At 50.1% G+C, this 21487-nt stretch overlaps 1 protein-coding gene across 9 annotated transcripts in view; it reads right to left on the reverse strand.

Annotated features, from left to right (window-relative positions):
• TSC1 (TSC complex subunit 1) overlaps positions 1–21487 on the reverse strand; it is a 48522-nt gene that overhangs the window by 13017 nt on the left and 14018 nt on the right. For all 9 annotated transcript variants that reach the window (XM_045082652.1, XM_045082656.1, XM_045082658.1 and 6 more), the window contains 13 exons: positions 19616–19801; positions 18404–18507; positions 17002–17154; positions 14914–15058; positions 13273–13427; positions 12834–12907; positions 6168–6343; positions 4689–4804; positions 4271–4382; positions 3836–3954; positions 1970–2039; positions 1388–1492; positions 547–1105 (listed from right to left, as the gene is read on the reverse strand). In XM_045082652.1, coding sequence (XP_044938587.1) covers positions 547–1105; positions 1388–1492; positions 1970–2039; positions 3836–3954; positions 4271–4382; positions 4689–4804; positions 6168–6343; positions 12834–12907; positions 13273–13427; positions 14914–15058; positions 17002–17154; positions 18404–18507; positions 19616–19721 — 1994 coding nt within the window. In that variant the 5' untranslated portion in view covers positions 19722–19801. The remainder of the gene's footprint in view (positions 1–546; positions 1106–1387; positions 1493–1969; positions 2040–3835; positions 3955–4270; positions 4383–4688; positions 4805–6167; positions 6344–12833; positions 12908–13272; positions 13428–14913; positions 15059–17001; positions 17155–18403; positions 18508–19615; positions 19802–21487) is intronic.

The following is a 21487-nucleotide window of genomic DNA, read 5'->3' on the forward strand; positions in this document are numbered from 1 at the left end:
TCATGACGTTGAAGAAAAATTAAAACCAAGACCTTGTTTAGCAAGAGCCAAGGACTCGAACCCTGGAACTGGTGGGATTCCCTCGCCGCCCCCCCTCGATAACGGGGTTGGAAAAGGCTGTAGAGGAAGGGTGGGGACAGCGGCTCAGGCCTCCGGGAGGCAAGCCGGTGCGCGAGCGCGGGCGTGCGGGAGGGCTCGCCCTGAACCACTGACTTGCTTTCCATCAGAGGAACCGCATTACCTACGGCTGCAGGAGGACACACCGGGACAGGGATTCCTAGGTCACCCGGATACCAGACACCCCCCCTCACGCTCTCAGAGCACACAGCCCCGCAGGGCAGCCCCCGGGTGAGCTCGCCCAAGCGCCCTTGCAGGACAGCCCCGCTGCGGCTGGCGGCCGCGCACGGGCAAAGGCAGCGGCTGGAAGGACAGAGGGCAGCCGGCCGCCGCCGTGAGCACAGAGGATGAGCCCCACTCCCCTCGGGCTCAGGCCGAGCCTCCTGCCGCAGGCGCGGGGAGAGAAGGGTCGCCGCGGCGGGGCCTTACTTGCTCAGCTCCTTGCTGTGTGCGTCCGCTCCCTGCTGGACCAGCCTGTCCAGGACTTCCGCGGGGGAGGGCGAGGGCGGATAGTCTTCCTCTGCGTTTCCTTTTGCTTTCTTTAACAGTTCCTTGGTCTTCTTGCTGACAAAATGATGGGCGGTCTTTGGCAATGCCACCTCAAAAAGATGATCGTAAGGGGGAGGCTGCCCACTTCCAAACCCCACTCCCCTCTGAGGCGGAATTTTACAAGGGCTGGGAGTGAGGATGCTGGTCTCCAGCGAAGTCTGGCGCTCCCTGTGCCCGGCAGGGCTCTCGGCGGCGCCTCCGCAGGGCGGGTCTATGGGAGTAAAGGCTTGCTTTGGTGTGTCAGGCCCAAGCTTGTCCAGGGAGGAGTTTAAAGGCTCAGGGTTCACACTGGCGCCCTGAGCGCCAGAGGTGGCCGAATGGTTCTTGCGAGGACAGCCCGGGAGATTGTCCTGGTAGAAGGGAGAGTCAAAGCCTCCTCGAGGAACCAGGGGCTCAGTCTCGGCCGTCGTGATCTCGGACAGTTCTTTAGAGATGGCCGCTGAGGGGAGGGAGAGAGACAAGAGCCAGCACTGTGAACGGGCTACCTGGGTACGGCCGGGCCGTGCAGGGCTGTGTGCTGCCAAGGGCCACACGGTGCGACACTTAAAGGGCCACCCCTTTCCTTGGCATAGGATCCAGAATACACCTCCCACCTTCTTCCCCCAAGAGAAGAAAAACCAAGCAAGCCTGGGAGAGCTGACACTCGGTCCCGGTTTCAGGGCGCGCTGAGAGCTTTACCATCTCGCAGTAATCTCGTACGAGCCCAGAACCCTCACACTACCTTCTTCTTTAGCTTTCTCGATGCTGTCCTCTTCGGAGGCGAGGTCTCCTAAAAACCCTGGAAGGTCACTTAGAGCGACAGAACCTTTGCTGCCAGGTAGCTCTTCTAAGGAGAAACGAAAACAGCTCAAGTCAAAGAACTACACAGTAACCCCCCAACTGTGAAAGCGCTCGCCCCGCGTGGATGGCGTCCGTAAGCCTTCTTCCTGCCGTGTGAGGCGAAGAGACTAGAACCAGCGCGCCCCGCCCCCGCCCCAGAGCGGCCCCAGAACACGAGGCTACTGCAGGGAATCTAATTAAAGGTACTGAAAACCATAACCCCACAGAAAATAAAATTCTCCATTCTCAACACCTGAGAGATCAGCTAAACACCACAACCTGACCGGCTCAAAATGCACGTAACAGGTACTTCACGGCAAGAACTTAAGGGCTTTTTTTGATGTTATTATTAGGTTGATTTTTGGACTTAATTACGCCTCACTACCTCTGGCCTTCATCAGTGTGTGGTGTTCCCGAATTTCCCTGTTTGCACACACAACCCAAGAAGAGACAAGCAAGGTCTAGGGTTACGCAGAGACTTTACCTAGTCCTCTGTCGTTTGGGAGATGGTGCTGTCTATGTAGACAGGGCCTTGCTGAATCTGTTTTTTCTTCCTGAAAAGATAGGTACCACTTGTGTCATCAGGCAGAAAACTGTGTATGTGTTCTCTTGTGTAAAAGACATATCCTAAAAATCTAAACTTTAACACATTATAAAAGAGTTTAACATTTGGCTCAGTGGTTTAAGCACTGTTTGGTCTCAAGTACCTTCACAGTCTTAAAAACCAGGAGTCCCATGAGCTTTTATTTATGTGGTTCTAGTACAGTTACTACACTAGAAATCAAAACAAACATTTTAAAAATGTTTACTACTTCACTTAAAAAAAAATAAATCCAGGGTGCCTGGGTGGCTCAGTTGGTTAAGCAACTGTCTGGCTCAGGTCACGAACCCGGAGTCCCGGGATCGAGTCCCACATCAGGCTCCAGGCTCCACGGGGCTCTGACCCTCTCACCTCTCAGGCTCTCTCTCACTGTCTCTCTCTCAAATAAATAAATAAAATCTTTTAAAAATAATAATAACAATAATAAATCCATTATATGTAAACATAAATGATACAAATTCTTAAGAAAAATAACTATAGTTTCCACAACAATACACACAAAGTCAGTGAGATGAGTGAACCTCTTCTGCCTTCGTGTGCTCCCTCTTCCGTGTCTGGCCGAATGGAAGGAAGCCAGAAGCTCAGACCAGCCTCTGTGCTCAAGCTGCTGCACTGTGTTATTTTGGCTAAAGCATACGAAGGAACTTCTAAGCCCCAGTGTTAAGTAGTTATAAAATGACTTAACCTTTGATGACTTGACAAGGAGTCATTTCTCAGGGGTTACCACGTGAAATCTGAAAGCAGGCCACACCACCTTTCATGCTGTGTTCGAGACCACGGGGGGACTCTGGGCTCTGCACTTTTGCCTATGGCGGCTCTGGACCATCGCACAACCGGACACTTAGAAGATCCTGACTCGCCCCTTTGGGCTTCCCAGTGTGGAAATATTCACCATATGACATAAAAAACTCGATTATTCACCGGGCTCCCTAGAACTTTTCAATCTCTTCACAAAAGTCTCGGGATACCATCAAGCTCATAGCGACAAAGATCAGGTCTGTCGTACTCTAGTTTTACCTGAAAACTGAATTTTGCCACCAGCAGCAAAGCCTGTCCATTGTTTATTTTGAAGTGACAGCTGGTCACGTAAGCAGCAGCCTGTCCCACGCCCGGGTCTAAACAAGCATCGGCCGTCGGTCGGCTGTCCCTTCACATCACACTGGCGCTCCCCGAGAAACACAGCTGGTCTAGCCATCAACTCACATCACGGCACCAGGGTCTGTGATGGATTCCCCTATTTTCTCTCAAAGAATATCAAATAGGTATGTCCTCAAGGGTCACGATATACTAAAATAAATCCTTCTTACTCCTTTCCATGAACACTCTTAAGGCACTGGCATTTTGGCTTTTTTATCTTTTGTACTTTCAAACCGAAGACACACGTGACAGAAGGCGGCGTGCACCAGACAGTTTGGTGCCAGCCCTGGTCTGTGCTGGGGGCCGGCCCTTCTCCCCCGCATCGCTCTGTACCACGAGTGCAAACGCCAACGCGGTCAAGAGGGAAAGGGCAGGTTGGTATTACTACGAAAGCCGTCGAGCTCCTGGGTCCCCCGAAAGGCTTCTGGAGCTCCAGGGTAAGCAGTTAACACTCTGAGAGCTGCTCGCGAGTCTATATTCAGTTGCCCTGATCCAAACCCACCACATACCCGGTCCAAATTCCATCTGACATAACGAGCTTCGCACCCAAAGTGAGGCCGCATGTGGGTCACCGAGCTGGGGCAGAGGGAGCACAGACACGCCGGCACGTACCTTCTTGGGGGGTGTGGCTGTGGCCGGCCGCAGGGAAATGGGCACGTAGTCGTCCGAGGGGCAGAGCGGGGCGGGAGGGGGAGACGTTGCTGGGGTTCCCAGAGGGGTTCCTTTTCCACCTGCTCACAGGCAAGGACAACATACACACCATCACCAAGCCTATTAGAAAACTGAATCTTTTCAACCTGCCTGCGACAATGAAGAAAGCCACTAGAGTGAACTTTCTAGGCAGCTTGAGTCTTTTTTTTTTTTTTTTTTTTTTTTTTTTTTGGTTCACTTTCTAGGTTCAGAAAACCCCCAAGCTTTGTATGAACTGTCAACCACAGGCTGACTGCTGCAAACAGCCCCAAACTCACTGCTGGATTAAGAGACAGTCCCTCGTCACACACAGCAGGCCCAGACCGACCCTCCGAATCCCACCTCAGACGTACATACCAGTTGTACCAAAGACTTTACTGTAAGGGTGTGACAGATCAGGTGGGACATTTCCAGGAGACGTTGGAGGAGTGGTCATACCACAAACCGAAGATGGGCTCCAGAGAGCAGCCTGGGGAGTTAATGAGGCGGGTCAGCAGTGAGAAAGAGCACCAAGGCACCCCTAAAGGCCTGTACTCATGACCGGACAGAAAAACTCATCTTATTAAAACTTTATTATGATGCATTTTGTAAATCTAGACTCCAAGAGAAACCCAAGTGGCAACAGTAACCACCGTTCCTAATACCACCTTTCCTTAAAAATAACTCCTAAAATGAGCACAATAAGATCATCCCAACCAGATGCTAACTCCCGCCCCCAATGGTCCGCTTCACCAGCACGCAGAGAAGCAAGCAGGCACACTCTTTCACACCATACTTGTGGCGGCTCAGTCAACAGCCGTGTCGATGGGGAACTCAGAGTCTGAGGTGGCTGCCCGGGCGTATTTAACAACGTCAGCCGAGCGCTGGAATACGGGGTCGAGGTAGCACTCCCTACAATGAAAGGCAAAGAGTATGCGAGATCAGTGTGCGGTTTGAGATGATCAGTGTGCGGTTTGAGATGATTCTGGGGGAAAAAACGGCCCCCAAACCATACGATAATGCTCATATTTCTTAGATAACTGAGGGGACTGCTGACGTCGTAGGGACAAAGTAACACTTAAATGCCTTTTTAAGTGTTCTTTGGAAATAGCTCGGTAAGGTTGTTCTTTGGTTTGGTTTTTAAGATTTTCTTTGTTTAGGGCGCCTAGGTGGCTCTGTCGGTTAAGCATCTGTCTGCCTTCAGCTCAGGTCATGATCCCAGGGTTCTGGGACCAAGCCCCATATCAGGCTCCTTGTTCAGCGGGGACCCTGCTTCTCCCCCCGCCTGCCGCTCCCTCTGTTTATGCTTGCTCTCTCTCTGTTGCTCGCTCTGTGTCCAATAAATGAAATCTTTAAAAAGGATTATTTAGGGGCACCTGGGTAGCTCAGTGGGTTAAAGGCTCTGCTTTCGGCTCAGGACATTGGTCTCTGAAGAAAGACCCTTGATCCCAGGGTCCTGGGATCGAGCCCCGCATCAGGGGGTCTCTGCTCAGCGGGGAGCCTGCTTCCCCTCTCTCTGCCTGCCTCTCTGCCTACATGTGATCTCTGTCAAATAAATAAAATCTTTCCCCAAAAAAGATTATTTATTAAAAATTGATTATTAAAAGATTATTTGAGCAAGAGCGAGCGGGGAGGGGGAGGAGGAGGGAGAGAAAGAGGGCAAGAATGTCAAACAGACCCCCCCAGAGTGTGGCCCCAACTCATAGCTCAACCCCAGGACCCTGGGATCATGACCTGAGCCGAAATCAAGTCGGACACTCAACCAACACAGCCATCCAGACTCCCCAAGTTCAGGAAGGTCTGATGTCAAGTTAAAAACTTCAGGGCAACTTGAAAAAGCACAGCCTGGATGACACCCCTAATCGGTAGTACCTACAGATAAGCCTGGCTTCTCTAGAAACCAATTCTCAACTGTCCAGATTCACTCAAACTGTGTCCGTGAGTGCAGCAGCCCAGGGGCCTCACTGCAAGCGTCTGAAACAAAGACCCCCTGTCAGGGTGCTTCCAGGAAAGCAAACCCTCAGGTCCATACACCTCGTTCTGTGTTAAAGACCCATCCCTGGTCCACTGGCGTACTGTCGGGTAGGAGGCCAAAGATGTGGGGCTCCGAATTAAACTTGAAAGAGGGGTTAGTCAGGAGAAACTGGAGGCTTTAATTTTCAGCATCTGGGAAACAGTTCCTAGATGCTGCAGTGAGTCTCACCCCAGGAAAAGAAAAATTAAGCGGATATAAATGAGCCATGCTTTCCAGAAACAAAGCCGAGGTCACTCTTACCGCAGCTATTTTGCGTGTCGACATAAGGGCTGGCGGCCACATCGGCCGCACGATGAGGAAAGCGCGCGGACACCTGCGGGGACACGGAGTCACCGTCTTCGTATGAGGCTTCTGCGGGGTCCAGAGAGATTTTGGCACACTCTATTACAACATCGTGTGTTTCTAATCTCTTCCACCTAGAAGAGGCAACGACAGTTAAGAAAGGCAAGCTGTAATCCATTTAATCAAACACCCAACTCTCAAGAATGCTAATGCAAGGCCAGGCACAGAGCCAGGATTAGCGATGGACAAGGCAGAAGAACCCCACCAGCCCAAGCATTACACCATGCTTACTAAGAATCAGGCATCCATTTTCTAAACCTCCACCTTCCCTGTTTAAACTGGGCATATCAGGTTATCAGAACCTCATCCGAAGCGAAAATGTCAACAAACAACTGGGCAGAGCCTCCAAAGAGAGCACAGACTATGCCGGTCACTGGGGGAGCTTCTCCCCCAGACCAAAGGTCATCAAAGGTCCGGGGAGGCCTGGAAGCTGCTGGTGGCTGCGGTGGGATTTAAGGTCTCCTGTCAAAGCCTAGGGGGTCCTACCCCATCTCTAGACCGGCAATATGGCGCAGAAAGACTCAAACCTCGAGGAAGTCCATGAGGACATTTTTTTAAATCAGCCAAAGATTCCTGTCATATGACCCACAGTTCCACTTCTAGGATTTAAGCCTGTGGAAATCAACACACGGCAAGATACACAACAATGCTCAGCACAGCTCATCACAGAAAAAAGAAAAGAACCCAAAATCACACCAAGGGGATATATTCTATAGAAGAAAAATTATTACACCATCCTAAAAAGCTCTCAGCAGGTCACTGGCTGCCAAGTGTCAGGAAAGAGACTGACCACAAAGGACACGGAGAAACCTTGTGGGCATATGACACATTCTGTATCGTGAGTGTGACACTTGTCAAAACTTAACAAACGGATGAATTTTATTGTATGTCAACCATACCTCCCTAAAGCTGATTTTATTTTATTTATTTTTAAAGATTTTATTTATTTATTTGACAGAGAGAGACACAGCGAGAGGGAAGACAAGCAGGGGCAGTAGGAGAGGAAGAAGCAGGCTTCCCGCCGAGCAGGGAGCCCAACGTGGGCTCGATCCCAGGACCCTGGGATCATGACCTGAGCTGAAGGCAGGTACTTAACGACAGAGCCACCCAGGCACCCCCTAAAGCTGATATTAAAAGTCGTGTTTACAAGACTCAGTGGTTTAAGACGGTCAGGATAGTGAGCTCCGACAAAGATTCAAAACTACTCAGAGCTACGCCACGAGAGAGAGACGAGGGCACCAAGTGTTCAGATTAAAAGACCCGAAAGTCATGGGCGATGTCCTTTCCCTTCTCACCTCTCCAGTATTTGCCAAGCGGTCTACAAAGCCCTAATAATGAATACACCAGGGACCTGCTCCAGTATGAACTTTAAGACGGCGTAATTTCGCTATCCAGTTATCCAAGAAAGCAGGAATCCAGCAAGACTCATTTTCATGTTCCAAATTTCACAGAAAAATCAGCACTGCACTAAGGGCACGCCATGGATTTACCCCAACAAAACATCAGCTTCCATACAATTGCTCTAGAAAACGCACCACTTGATCTGAGACGGTGACGATGGGATACCAAATACAGAACCAGAGTCCCCAGGGCACGGGCAGCATCCCTAGGGGCAAACCCTTTCGCATCAGCACCGCCCCTGCAGTCTGAGCGGGTGCTCCCTGCCCGGGGTTCCTGCGTGCTAAGGGCAGCCGCCTCCCCAGGTACTCCCGGCACCAGGGGCGAGGGGTGAGGGGACAGCACGGGTCAGGACGCTTACGTACACGCAGGAGCCTCGCTTTTAGAGAATCCAGTGGACTCACAACACAGTAGAATATACATTTACATGTCTGAGTTAATCGGACTTATGCTATTTCCTTGGTTCTTAAAAGCATTTTTCACATCCAATGTCTCTGAAACTGAGAAGTCAGATCTAATTAGTTGTGTGTTAGTTTTTGTGGCATTTTTTTCTTTCTCAGACGAACCCAAAATAGAAGGGCTCCGTGACACCTTGCATTTGATGAAACAGGGCTGTTTAAAGAGTCAGATAAAAGGTCCCTCCCGCGTCCTTCCCCTCAACCACTTCCCCGGTCTGTCGGCGGAACCGGTACCCCGCCTGCATATTATTTTGAAAGAATACGCTCTACGCTCTGAATTTCCCATATACGGACTGTCCCCATCCCCTGCAGACTGCTACTAGGGCCAGCGAGGGCGCAGGCCGCTTCCGAAAATCCTTCTCCCTCCCCCCTGCTCTCAGCAGACGGATCATAGTTTTGCTTTCTTCAAAATTAGTTTTCAGAAATTAGAGTGAACTATAAGATTTCCTTTTCTGTTAGACTCAGTTTATCCTGGAGTTTGGATTTTTCTGTTTCTTGTCCTGAGTCCTCTGTGTTTCTATTACAATCTTCCTAACCGGACTCAACAGCTCTGAAACAAGGCCTGATACAACTTTTACACGACGCTGTGCAAATAAGCACCGGAATTACCCCCCGACCCCCGCCGCACTAGCTCCCCTCTGGAGGCCTCTCTCTCTCACTCCGCCGAGACTGGTTTGTTCGGAGGGCTGCTATGCAGTGTTACCCAAAGACTTCCCGTGACCACGATCCAAATTCAAGTCCCCCTTGCCTCCTGGGCTCAGTCTCACCGGATTCCACTCTCATTCTGATAGAGCGCAGGCCCCAGTCGCTAGCTGAGAAGGGGGTCTATGGGAGGTAAGTGTCACGGAAGCTGGGCGTTAGGTAAGCCCCTTTGATCAGGACAGGCATGTCCTTCAATATCCTGATTGCTATATTTCTTCGTATTTTTCATACTTGTATTGGAAATTTTCTTCTATTATGTTTTCACAAAAGTTTTCTCCTCTCTATAGCTCTTTTTCCTTGAATGTTGGCTTCTTGGACTGATTATTTTAAGTTTCTTAGTTCTCTGCTCAGAAAACTCATCTCTATCCACTGATTCTGCTGAGACAGTCTTAACTGTCATTTTTCACTTTCAAGGGTTCTCTGTCTCTGAATGTTTCCCTCCATGGCATTCTGACCTCTGCATGTACTCAAATGCCCCATCTCAGTGGCTACTCAGATACTTTCCTCCTCTCTCTGTATTATGTTTCTTTCTAGCTCCCTTTCCTTCTCTTTATGTTGGTCTCTCTCTCTCTTTTTTAAAGATTTTATTTATTTGAGAAAGAGAGAGCACAAGCAGCGGGGAGGGAAGCAGAGGGAAGAGCAGACTCCCCGCTGTGCAGGGAGCCCAAGGAGGGACTCAATCCCAGGACCCTGGGATCATGACCTGAGCCAAAGGCAGGTGTTTAACCGACTAAGCCACCCAGGCGCCCCTATCTTGGTCTCTTGTCTTTTGTGATAGAGCTTTCCTCGAAAGCCAGATGACCCCTGCCTACCACTGGAAGCGAGGCTCTCTAGGCTGGCCTGGAGCCTTCCAAGTTAGTATCACAGACTGAACATATGCATCCAATTATACAACCTCCCCAACCTACCAAGTCTACAGTATGGATTCGGTTGTTTTTAAATATAAACCTATGGGAAGGAGGAGAATGGGCAAAGACAGAGCAGCACGACAGGCTCCAAAAGCTAGAAAGCAGACAGGCCAGAGGCAACCTATGTAGCACATCCAAGGAAGCAGAACCCTAAGCTCCCATTGTTTCAAACCTAAAAGTCAACCTGACTTACACCGCAGGATCCTTAAAAAGCTAAAAAATTACACGTTGAGGTGCCTGGGTGGCTCAGTGGGTTAAGCCTCTGCCTTCGGCTCAAGTCATGATCCCAGGGTCCTAGGATTAAGCCCCACACCGGGCTCTCTGCTCAGCGGGGAGCCTGCTTCTCCCTCTCTATCGGCCTGCCTCTCTGCCTGCTTCTGCCTACTTGGGATTTCTCTGTCAAATAAATAAAAAATAAAATAAAATAAATATATACATATATTAGAAAATGTTTACCCGTCAAGTACTTCTGGCACGGGAGCTAAACGGCAGGTAGGTGAGGACAGCTAGCACGGGGAAGACGGGGTGAGAACTGTTTGAGGGTCCCGAGATCCCCTTCCCACCTCTACACTCCTGGGCAGCAGAAATCTGGGCTATTCTCTGGAGAGACTAAAACAGATTTTCGGGACTGAGCTATTCCAGAAATAGTTGAGGACACTTAAGTGAGCCATGTCCATTCTGAATGCCAAGACCACTAACCTCTCTCACCACCAGGCTCTTCCCTCCAGCGGCAGCCAGATACGTACACACACACACAACCACATACACGTCTCTCACACACACACACACACACACACGTCACACACACACATACCCAGGAAGCTCAGAGGTGACAAGTCCCACCCTGTGGACAGCTTTTTGGTCACCCTACCCAGACACCCGCAGATTACCAGATCTTTGCGGAAAGCCTCAAAGACTTCAAAAGAAAGACAGTGTACGGATTGCACGGGGAACAAACAACTCCCAGATACTCGAAGATGTGCGCATCCATGAGACCTAAGACAGGCGACTACAAAGAGGAGCACTGAGAGACCCATGAAAAGGTCTTAGATGCCCAGAACAAGGCACGAGGAAGGAAACTTACAACAGGATTAAAAGCTAAAGATGAGGAAACCTTCAGAAAGAACAAAAGAGCAGAGAGAAAAAAACAGGAGAGCAAAGAAAAGTAGAGGACACTCTAGGAGGCCCCGATTGACATCCCAGCAGCTCCAGACAGACAGACAGATCGGAAGGAAGGAAATCAAGCACAAGATAATTAGAGAAACTTTCCTAGAACGTGAAAGAAAGAGTTTCCAGATTAAAGAAGGAGAGTAGGTTCTGACGAGGCAATGTTGGAACATGAGAAGAATACAGGGAGGGCTCTACCGGCTCCCACAGAGAAAAACACAGCCAACACGGCCAACACAGCCATGAGAAAGAAGAAGAGCCTGGGGTCACAGCAGCAGCACTGGCAGCAAGACGCGATGTCTGAATAAAGCCTTCAGGCTGCAGAATGAAGGGCCCGGAAGTCTGTACCAACCACATGGCTGCTGGAAGGTACACTCCCCGAAGACAAGAGCAAACCCAGAAAAGAGGCAGGAGACACAGGGGATGGGAGGTTCTGCACAAGGCACGGATCCGGCAGGCGGGCAAATAGACAGGCATGTGGCGGGCCATCACCCTCGTCCCCGCACTGTCTTCTTGATGGGGGGACGCAGTGTGCAGGTGACCCCAGCCCGATACATTGTTTCTGCTCAGTCTGTCCTAAGTGAGCACTGATGAAGGCCCTGCTCTCCCTTCCCTGCCGGGATCCGCGGTGCAGGCAGACCCTGCCCTGCCCTGCTCCTGGAAGCTGGTCACCGTGAGCCAAGAGGCAGCACGCGCGGTCTTCGTCCTCTGGCACGTTTCAGCAGCACATCCAGGAACCGGCCTCGCTGCAGGCCCTGCCAGATGCTCTGACTTGGGGGAGCGCTGTGTCTCAGGTCGCCCCCGTGCATGACCTGGCCCACTGACGCCCCCGCCCGGGGCCCTGCAAACTCTCAATGAAGGGCAGCCAGATGAGGACACGAACACCGGTGTCTTCCTCTCGCCTCCCGGGAGCCCTCATCTGATAGCGACAGGACCGGCCCTTTCCTTAGCCTGGCTCGACTTCCCAATTCACTTTCCAAAAGCACAACAATACATGGGGTAAAACTTGACAGAAAAGAAAGAACGATTAACATAAAAGCAAGACCGGACATTTCTTTGGAGTGGGGCAGGGAACGGGGAGAAAGATGGGAGCAAGCACAGGGAGAAACTGGCTGGTGGCTGCGGGCGCAGGGACTCCCGTGACGTCGCTGCACTTTATGGGCATAGCACGTATACCTGTCCCCGTGCCCGTCTCTCTCACACGAAGCTGTTTCGCACCAACTACGGCTCCGTGTGGCAGAGGGAGGGCTTGTGAGGGGAGATCAGGCAGTGAACCAGCTTTTTCAGTGGGAGATCCCCAAATGTCAGTTATGTGTGGACAGGTTTCCCCAAAAAGCATTTCGTCTTCTGCCAGCGGGAGCATCTGCCTAGCTGCCAGCAGGAGAAGGGGGGAGGAGGGAGCTGGGCATCTCAGCGCTCCGTGCAGGGAATCACTCCCGCTCAGCTCTGCCCGCCCCACCCCGGCATCCTCGAATGGGAAGTCTCTGGGAAGTCTCACAGCTGCTTTTCCCCTGGGGAATAAACCTGGAGACTTCTTGGGGTCCCCTGGAGGGCACCTGGCCACCTGCAGGGGCGGCTCTCCCCTCGACATCTACGCTTCCCATACCCCACTTGTTTCCAACCACACGCCGCTCGGCCTGCCTCACAGTCACCGCTACCACCGAGCCCATAGCCTTCCGGGGGCTCCGCGGACCACGTGTCTGCCCTGTAACCGCCTCCGCTCCCTGGCAGGAGCTGTTAATTCTGTACGTGAGGAGTGTGTTTCCGACAAGTACGAAGTTTGAGCTGCACAAGCCCGTCAGAACAGTGACTCTCTACGTAGAAGAACCTATATTCCCAAATAACCCCACAGGAGGGACATCGCCTTGATCACATGACTAATCTGTCAAGAGACGCTGTGAAATTCTGAGTTGCCAGCCTCATCTCTATACCTTCGAGGGTCCAGTTCGTGGTCCTTGGATCCAGTCACTAATTCCGGGTGAATTCGCACGTGCTCCATCATTGGCTAGAAGAGTAGGGGTTGACAAATTATAAAAGGTTAAATTTCTGTGGCATCTCCCCGCAACAGAGTATTAGTTGACAATAAAAAGGAGTCCAGACACCTGCTACAGCATGGATGACCCCTGAAACATTCCGCCAAGTGAACGAAATCAGTCCCAGAAGACCACGTACTATGTGATCCCCCGTCTGGGAAGCGCTCGTCAGGGAGGCAAGTCTACAGACGCAGAAAGGACATCAGTGGTTGCCCAGGGCTGGGGCTGGGGGCAGAGCCGAACTGCTTTTCAAAATCTGTCCCCTACTGAATGCACGGGTCCCTGCCGCAGCGCGTGCGCACGGCACGCGACTCTCCAATGAGCAGCCGTCACTCACCCTGACCACCTCTTCGAAAGTGTCCAAGTTCTCCTTCATACTGTAGTGAGAGCGTAGAAAGGAGACAAAGTTGCAGGGGTACATTCCGTAGAGGCGATGAAAGAGAGCGTAAACACTGGCGTGGAGATGGACAAGATAGATCTCTGTCACGTGGCCTGAAACAGGAAATCACGGACAGGACACTCAGCCAGACACAAGCAAAGGTGAGCACGCGGCCACCAGCGTGACCTGCGGTCGACTGCCGCCACCTCGCTCCGCAGATAACGAATGTTTCTCTAAAAGGCAAATCTGAACACACCAAACGCCCCTATTTAAAATCTATCAGGGGCTCCCTACGGCCTTTGGATAAATGCTGATCTACTTAGAATGACCCATAAGCCTCCGACAGATGTAAAGCTCCTCTCCGGTCTTCCCTCGACCCTCTCACAATGCTGACCTAACTTTCTCATGATAATCCCTCGCCCTAAAATCTGTTCTTGTTGCTTTTTATTATTATTATTTTACGTAAACTCTATGCCACACACGGGGCTCAAACTCAAGACCCTGAGGTCAAGGGTAGCGTGCTCTACCAACTGAGTCAGCCAGGGCCTCCTAGTCTGTAACGATACTTCTCCACTCTCGCATTCAGCATGAATTTCTTAAGCTTCTTGAACAGTCCTGTCTCCCTCACCTCTGCACCCTTAGTGCCTAGCACAGTGCTTGGTGCAGGACGAGCATTCAAACATTTGCAGAACAAATGTGAGAGATCCTTTTGAAATCAGACTGTAGTCTTAGCTCTGCAGATTCGTAACTAAGGAGTGAAAAAACTATTATCCAGAAACTAGCTTAAAGCTCTGAGAGTGGGAGAAACCCAACACTTTGTCCATCGCACCTCACCCAGACCCCGCGGAGAAGCCCGAGTCCACCGGATCCGCATGGCTCTTCCACAATAATGCACAGACCACTCCTCTGCCCCCAAGAGCGTCCTAAGTAACCAGCATCACCTGGCTCTTGCACTTATTATTTAATCCCGTACAGGAAGCCACATATCTGGTGTGACATGGCTTACACACTTCATCTTTCTGACATGAACAGCTCGTGCTGGGCTTCCGAAAGACTCCAAGTATCACGTGCTTACAGCTGTGCAATCACCTGATAGAGCCTGACTCCCTGCCAGGATGGGAAGAAATCCCACTACTACAAAACAAGGACACCGATCAGGACCCACCGCATCTTCCCTCCTTCACATGCAAGACATGGGTTTCTCAGAACCCGAGGTTTGTCTTCTGTGACAACAGACCAGCAGAGTAAGACAAAAAAGGTGCCACAAGCCTAGTCTTGTATTGCTGTGACCCAGACTGTGAAGGTATTTTGAGAGATGGAAGTTTACCAACAATGAGAAGGTTTTACATCCTACCAGTTTCTCTGACAACTAATGCTCTTAAGCCAACAGGATGAGGAAGGTGTCCAACAGCCGGGCTTCGTATTTGTGCCTACAATGAGCAGGCACGCACACACCCAAGGCACTCCTCAGCTGCTGGTGACCACCACCCCCTCGAGCCACGGAATTCTACACGCCTTCCTTCACAGCCCATGACCTGTTGATCACGAATGAAAGCATTCACTTGGCAGGGAACAACAGGTACGTAAGGACATCTTTACCTGGTTTCTTCAGGCACCACGACGAAAGACGGCCGAAAATATCAAAGAAATCATGAAGGTGCTGCTTCCCCGACTGTGGAATCATGGGAAGCATGGTGATCAGCACTAGGACACCTGTTGTGAGGACGATGACATCGGTATCCATCTGCAGAAGGAACGGCCAGGCAGGGAGAGCCGTCGGTCAGGCACAGCGTCAGGACCAGCACACCAAGGTGCTGCTCTAAATTCCACAGGGATCACAAATTACAGGTCCCCTCACGGATTCATGTCCCTATCCCTCACGTCTGGGGGGGAGTGACACGGATCAGCTTCGACTGTAGTGAGTCTACCAAGATCACTCCTGCTGCCCCCGCACAAAGCTATATGGGAAACAAACTTCACCTTGACCTGGGGACGCCCAAGTCCTCCAGCCGGCGGACACTCTGCCTATAGCACATGGACGGAAGCATGACAAGCTGCCTTCACCAGAACAAAGGAACACGACAGTTTCCGTTCATGCAACCAAATCTTCACTTCACTTACTTTTTGTTAATCCTTTTAAAAAACACTACACAAGGAATGTAATACAGTATTTTTTAAAGGATGACAACAGAAGTCATCCTTTAAAAAATACTCTAAGAAGAAATTAGCATAGTGCTAACAAGTCTCCTTAATTGCTCACCTTTATAGCAGCATTTACAGATCAGCAAATAAAAGAAGAAACGGTGACCTCTGACCATGTCTATAGTTTAAATATCAAGTCATATAACTTCAGACTAATTGAAGATATTTAATACCCAATGGATAATGAATCAACTCGGCATAGCTACAGCGGCTCACCTGACCCATAATTAAATCATGAATGTTGGCCAAGTAACTGGAATTCAGATTTAAGAAACAAAATATTAATCGGAAGATTACCATGCAGGCTAAGACTTCATTATTACTGTTAAAAAAGAAAAGGAAATCTACGAGTCTGGAAATAAAGCCTTAAGTAGATTTCGTTTTACATTAAGCACTAAGCCTTTTGTCACGGCCAACACCTGTCGAGTACGAAGAACATAAAATACTGGTAGGAGAATCAAGAACACATAACCAGTTCCATACAAAGGACTAACCCTAATTTGCTTATGGTAATACTCTAACGGATGGCCTGGGTAGCAGCCCATGAGTGACTGCCGAAGCTTACTTACCCTTTTGGAAAAGGGAAGTGTTCTACAACCTGAACTGAACTGTGTGGCCTCAAGATGGAGTTAATTTCTCACCAATCCACTCACTTAAAAAAAAAGTTGAGTTGTTCCAATTTTCCTTGTTTTTTGTCAACATTCAGTCCCATGTTTTTAGGAAGCCCTAGCAACGCGACTCCCACCTCCAGGGGGAATGACATGGCGACCCCGCTGCAGAGACACAAATCAGTTGCAGGGTGCTATATCGGACGACCCAAAGGTGCTGCCCACTGAGAACAAACACTACTGGGTATTTTCACGTCTCTGTGAGGTAGAGGCAGTTAGTATTAGCCACACTGTCTTAGTCTACAGCTAGGAAAGGGGTCCGGGAATTACAAGAGATTTAGCTAATAGCCTGGAGTATTTCAGCAAGCCACCGTCAAAACTAAAACCCCAAAGTTCTATTTAGGTTTTGACTCGCTGTGTAGAAAAATACACTACATTTAGTGCGTAAGGCAGACTGCGACCCCGGAGGCCTTGCATTAACAAAACCTTAATTATGGCTGCAACCAGCACCTGCTCCTAAATGGTTAAACAGAGCTGGCAGCCACTTTTCCCCGAGCTAAAAGAGAATCCGGGCTTCCCCCAAAGAGAAACCAGATGTTTAACGGAGGGAAGACTGGACGACGCCGGAGTCAAAGACGGTGGGAATAACGTCACGTTGAACCGTATCTGCTTCGACAAAAGGCGCTCACCATCACAGGGGCGCACAGAGAACGGACCGAGCCCCAACTCTGGACGATGTGCTAGTCGAGGAAAGCCAAATGCTGAAAGGTTCTAAACTCTCAAAGTTCAAACCTAGCTTACTTGCTTTAAAGCTCCCCAGAGTTTCAGAAACAATACTCATAAAGGCATTTCATTCAAACCCTTGCAAACATCGTACCTTGAGACATTTGAGTAAAGAAGGCAAAAGAGGTGCTTGGGAGAATTTGTGCTTCCATGGCGGCTGCAGCCTGATGACGTGCCCCAGCAGTGACAGGGCGGACAGCCGAGAGGCGGCTCTGCCCATGCACTCGTTCATTTTGTCCAAGAGGTGCTAAACACGTAAAAGATCAGGAGAAAGAGGTCTCAGTAAGGCTGGGTGGGGGTGGGAAGAAATCAAGGGAAATCCGAACGCAGTAGGGGACACCAACAGACGTAGCTGTGACGTATGCCAGTCCCCTGAGTTGCCACGGATGGGAAGCAAAGGCCACAAAAGATCTTTAAAAATCACAGTGGCACACCAAACACCGCTAAGTTCTGCCAGAGAGAGGGCAGCAAGTTGGCAAGTCCTGAAAAAGATCCCATGATACACATGTGCAAGTTGGGGGGGGACAGACTCCCTCACTCCTTATTAAAGTACAAATAAGCTACTTCTTCCAATAAGCGCTGACCCCAAGCCTGCGACAGGTTGTTGACGCTGTGAGGGGATCCAGCTGGAAGCAGTTGCTTATGGTACCATAGCCCTGTCTACACAGTTTGGCCCAAATATAAACTGGGTAGTCTAGAAATTAAAATTCAACAGAACAAAATATACTGGAAAAGCACACAATGGCTGGGTCTTCAAATCCTGGTGAGCCACTAGCATACAGAAACTCAACAGGTGGGGCTCCTGGGTGGCTCAGTTGTTGGGCAACTGCCTTTGGCTCAGATCATGATCCCAGGGTCCTGGATCAAATCCTGCATCGGGCTCCCTGCTCGGCAGGGCATCTGCTTCTCCCTCTCCCACTCCCCCTGCTTGTGTTCCCTCAATACCTCTCTCTCTCTCAAATAAATAAATTAAATCTTTCAACAAAAAAGAAAGAAACTCAACACTTCACCGAAGTGTGCAACAGCAATGCCTTGTGAGCTATTTTCCACCAACAAAAATAAACACTAAGGAGTCCTGCACGAGCCTGGTGCTGGGCAACAGGACTCCACAATTAGGCCCATTAGCTGTCTGGATCCACAGATTTTCCCACACCGATTAAGTCCAAAATCCTACTCAAAGCATGGATTTAAAGATGGGCACCTTACGGGTCAGGCTGTCATTGTACAATGACAGGAATGGAATTATAGGATTTCTTGGAATTAGCAAGAGCTTAAAACACCTCTGGAATACGTTTTATTTTGTAAACTTCTCAGGACACATGGGTTTTGCCAATTATTTCTCTCTGCAGTTGCAATCTGGGAACAGGATCGTCTGTGGCAAGAGAGGCGGAAGGAGCACGCTCTCGACAGACTGCAAGGGCCGGGGGGTGCACACAGGAGCCGTCGCACGGGCCAGGGCCGGACTGAGCAGCCCAGCCCTGATGTCCAGCAGTTACCTTGTCGTGAGGCTCTTGCAAGGTAGTCAGGATGTGCAATACCGGCTGAGAATTTGTTTCCAGGTAATAATCCACCAAGGTGTTGACGAGCATCGGACCACGGTCTGAAGAGAGGAAAAGGGAAGAGTTATTTCCTTTAATATCCTCAACTCGCCTCAAATGGCTGTCGGTCATGAAATCCAGAAAGTGTTTCTTAATGCTTCCAAAGTTACGTGACATTCTATTTCTACCCGTCAATCCACTGAGGTTTAACAATAGGATGATACCAGATTAACCTGCCTGAACATCCACGAAAGCACTGAAATGCTGTCTTCTCTTACTGATTGCCATCTTTGATTATAAGACGGTAACCATGTCCACGGATAAGGGTGCAGATGATGGGAAAGTACAGAAGACGAAAGTCCTCGCTACGGGCCTCTCTCAACCCACTCCTCAGAGACCAACATCCCTCAGTCTGGTCCACGGGCTTTCCAGCCTTTTTCTGGAAAACCACACACATGCGCATGTGCACACAGAGCCCCCACGCCCACGAACACAGTCTGAGCGTGTGTCTTCTTCCACTTAACATGCTGCAGACACCCTCCCGCGTGGGCCCCTCTGACCTTCTTCAGTCTCCCCGCGGACCTGGGGCCCCACTGCTCGGCTCTACAAGACTCACTGAACCAGTCACTTACTGGTTTTCTCTAAACTTCACTCAAGGCTATAATGAAACAGACTCTTGTCAGTGGGACACACGGTACAGGCTTGTGGGACGATGGGTACTCCAAAAGTCTGAATACTGAGTTAGTCTCCTGCCAACAGCACCCATTTCTGTGATCAATAGTGGGTTTCTATCAACCCAGTAAGCAAAGAAAGAGAGAGGTCACCCATTTTTACACCAGAAGTCGCATACGTGATTTCCACACGGCATCTGCTTGAACACACTTGTTGGGGGGAGCAAGAGAGGTGAGGCTACACAAGAAGGCAGTGACTTTGAAGCTGGGCCATGGGGTCATCATGTGATTCTTACTTAGTAAGTCTGTGTGTCTATCTGAATATTTCCGTAATTGAAAACTTAAAGCACAGAGAGTGAACCCAGCAATAGCTGCTCTTTTCTCAGTGTTCTAGAAACTCTCCTTGGAAGATGAAAACCAACATCAGGAGACTGTAGTCACCCCCAGGTCAGTCTCTTCTGATGCGCAGATGAGCGCAAACGGGCATGGCCCCGCTTACCAGAGCTGAGGTTCTCTTTAAAGACAGCTGTCACTTCATCGCGCACACTCAGCACGGGGGAGTCCAGCATGGACAGGAGCTCCCCGATGTTCGCTTGCTGGGCCATTGTCTTACACGACTGCGCCGCGCCGGGTCCGGGACGTGCACTAGCGACTCTGCGGGCTCTTCATTGGCGCCCCTACCAGACTGAGAAAAAGGAAGACACACAGTGGGACAAAATGGCCCCGTTTCTCCTCATAAAAAAACTGCCTGCAAGACAAACCAGAACATGTGTTCAATGCAGCGAAAAGCCTGTCGTCCAGAATTCTGAGGAAAGAAGCCAGGGTGTGAGCATAATTCTACATCGGACAAACTTGCGAAGAGGACATCTATGGAACGCACCCACCGGAGAGAGACCGGGACACCGCCGCCAGTCGGAACTGTCACGGCAACTTAATGCCGGGACCACAGCACAGTTTTTTACTTTGATTCCTTCTTCCGACTCTGCCTTGGGTTTTGGCTAAGACTGTTTCCATCTCAAATCATCAATCTAAAAACTAGAAGGTGGCACGTGGGTGGCTCAGTGGTGAACCGTCTGTCTTCAGCTCAGGTCACGATCCCAGGGGTCCTGGGACCAAGTCCTGCATGGGGCTCCCTGCTCAGTGGGGAGTCTGCCTCTCCCTCTGCCTGCTGCTCCCCCTGCTTGTGCTCTTACTCTCTCTGTCAAATAAATGAATCTTTCAAAAAATAAATAAATAAAAAGTAGGTGAGCTATTTTCAGAGAAAGAACTAAAAACATACTATTTTCCTCTTGACACTCCCATCAATGCCTGGAAGCTGGTCTAGCTTATTAGGTCACAAGACCTTACATTCGATACCTCATTTGAACCAGGGACCACATCTCGGTATTTCACACAAACATCAGTCACATTCTAATGCCACCGGTCACAGGCAAGAGGCATGGAAAGGGGCACAAGGTAAATCTGTCCCATTCAGAGACTCCATTCCTGCTGGGGGCGGAGTCGCTGACTGATCTTTATACAAAAAAAAGCAGCTCCGGGCGCCTGGGTGGCTCAGACGGTTAAGCCTCTGCCTTCGGCTCGGGTCGGTCGTGATCTCAGGGTCCTGGGATGGAGCCCCGCATCGGGCTCTCTGCTCAGCGGGGAGCCTGCTTCCTCTTCTCTCTCTCTCTGCCTGCCTCTCTGCCTGCTTGTGATCTCTGTCAAAAAATAAATAAAATCTTTAAAAAAAAAAAAAAAGGCAGCTCATTTTCCAAGTGTCACTATCCATATTTACAATGATTTCTTTTTCTAAAGGTCTATTCTCAAAACAAGCACAACCAAGGATCATTAAGAGATAGACCTGCACACCCTTCACAAACATCAATGAATCCAGTCCTTACACCAGTATCACGGGGCTGGTTCTTTGGTCCCCATTTTATGGGGCGAGAAACAGAAACGAAGCCATCTGCCTGGGGTTGCAACGCTAGCAAGAGGCAGAACCAGGGAACTGAAATTTGAACCTAGATCTGCTCGACTACAAAGCCCTGAGCCCTTCAACATCAAGCAAACTCGTGGTTTTGATCCTTGAAGCAATTCTGTGAGGTAAGCAGATATCCTCTTTTACAAATGAGAATACGAAGTCAGAAAGGATAAATAACTTTGCCAAGGTCACCCGGTAAAGCAGCACTCGGATGGCTCAACTCCCAGGCCCAGGGCTGCGACTGTCCTTGGCCGCCATGGTGCTTCCTCCATGCTGCTCCAAGGGGCTGAGGTAGAAGCCCTCCTGCTCCAGGGTGGGCCCAGGCCACCTCGGGTGTCTCTTAGAAATGCAGTGTCCTGGCCCATTCCAAACTGAATGGGGCTTAGGAACCTGCATTTTAACAAGCACCTA

Source organism: Mustela putorius, unplaced genomic scaffold, assembly GCF_011764305.1.
Source record: "Mustela putorius furo isolate JIRA1106 unplaced genomic scaffold, ASM1176430v1.1 tig00000596_pilon_pilon_pilon, whole genome shotgun sequence".
Lineage (NCBI taxonomy): Eukaryota > Metazoa > Chordata > Mammalia > Carnivora > Mustelidae > Mustela > Mustela putorius.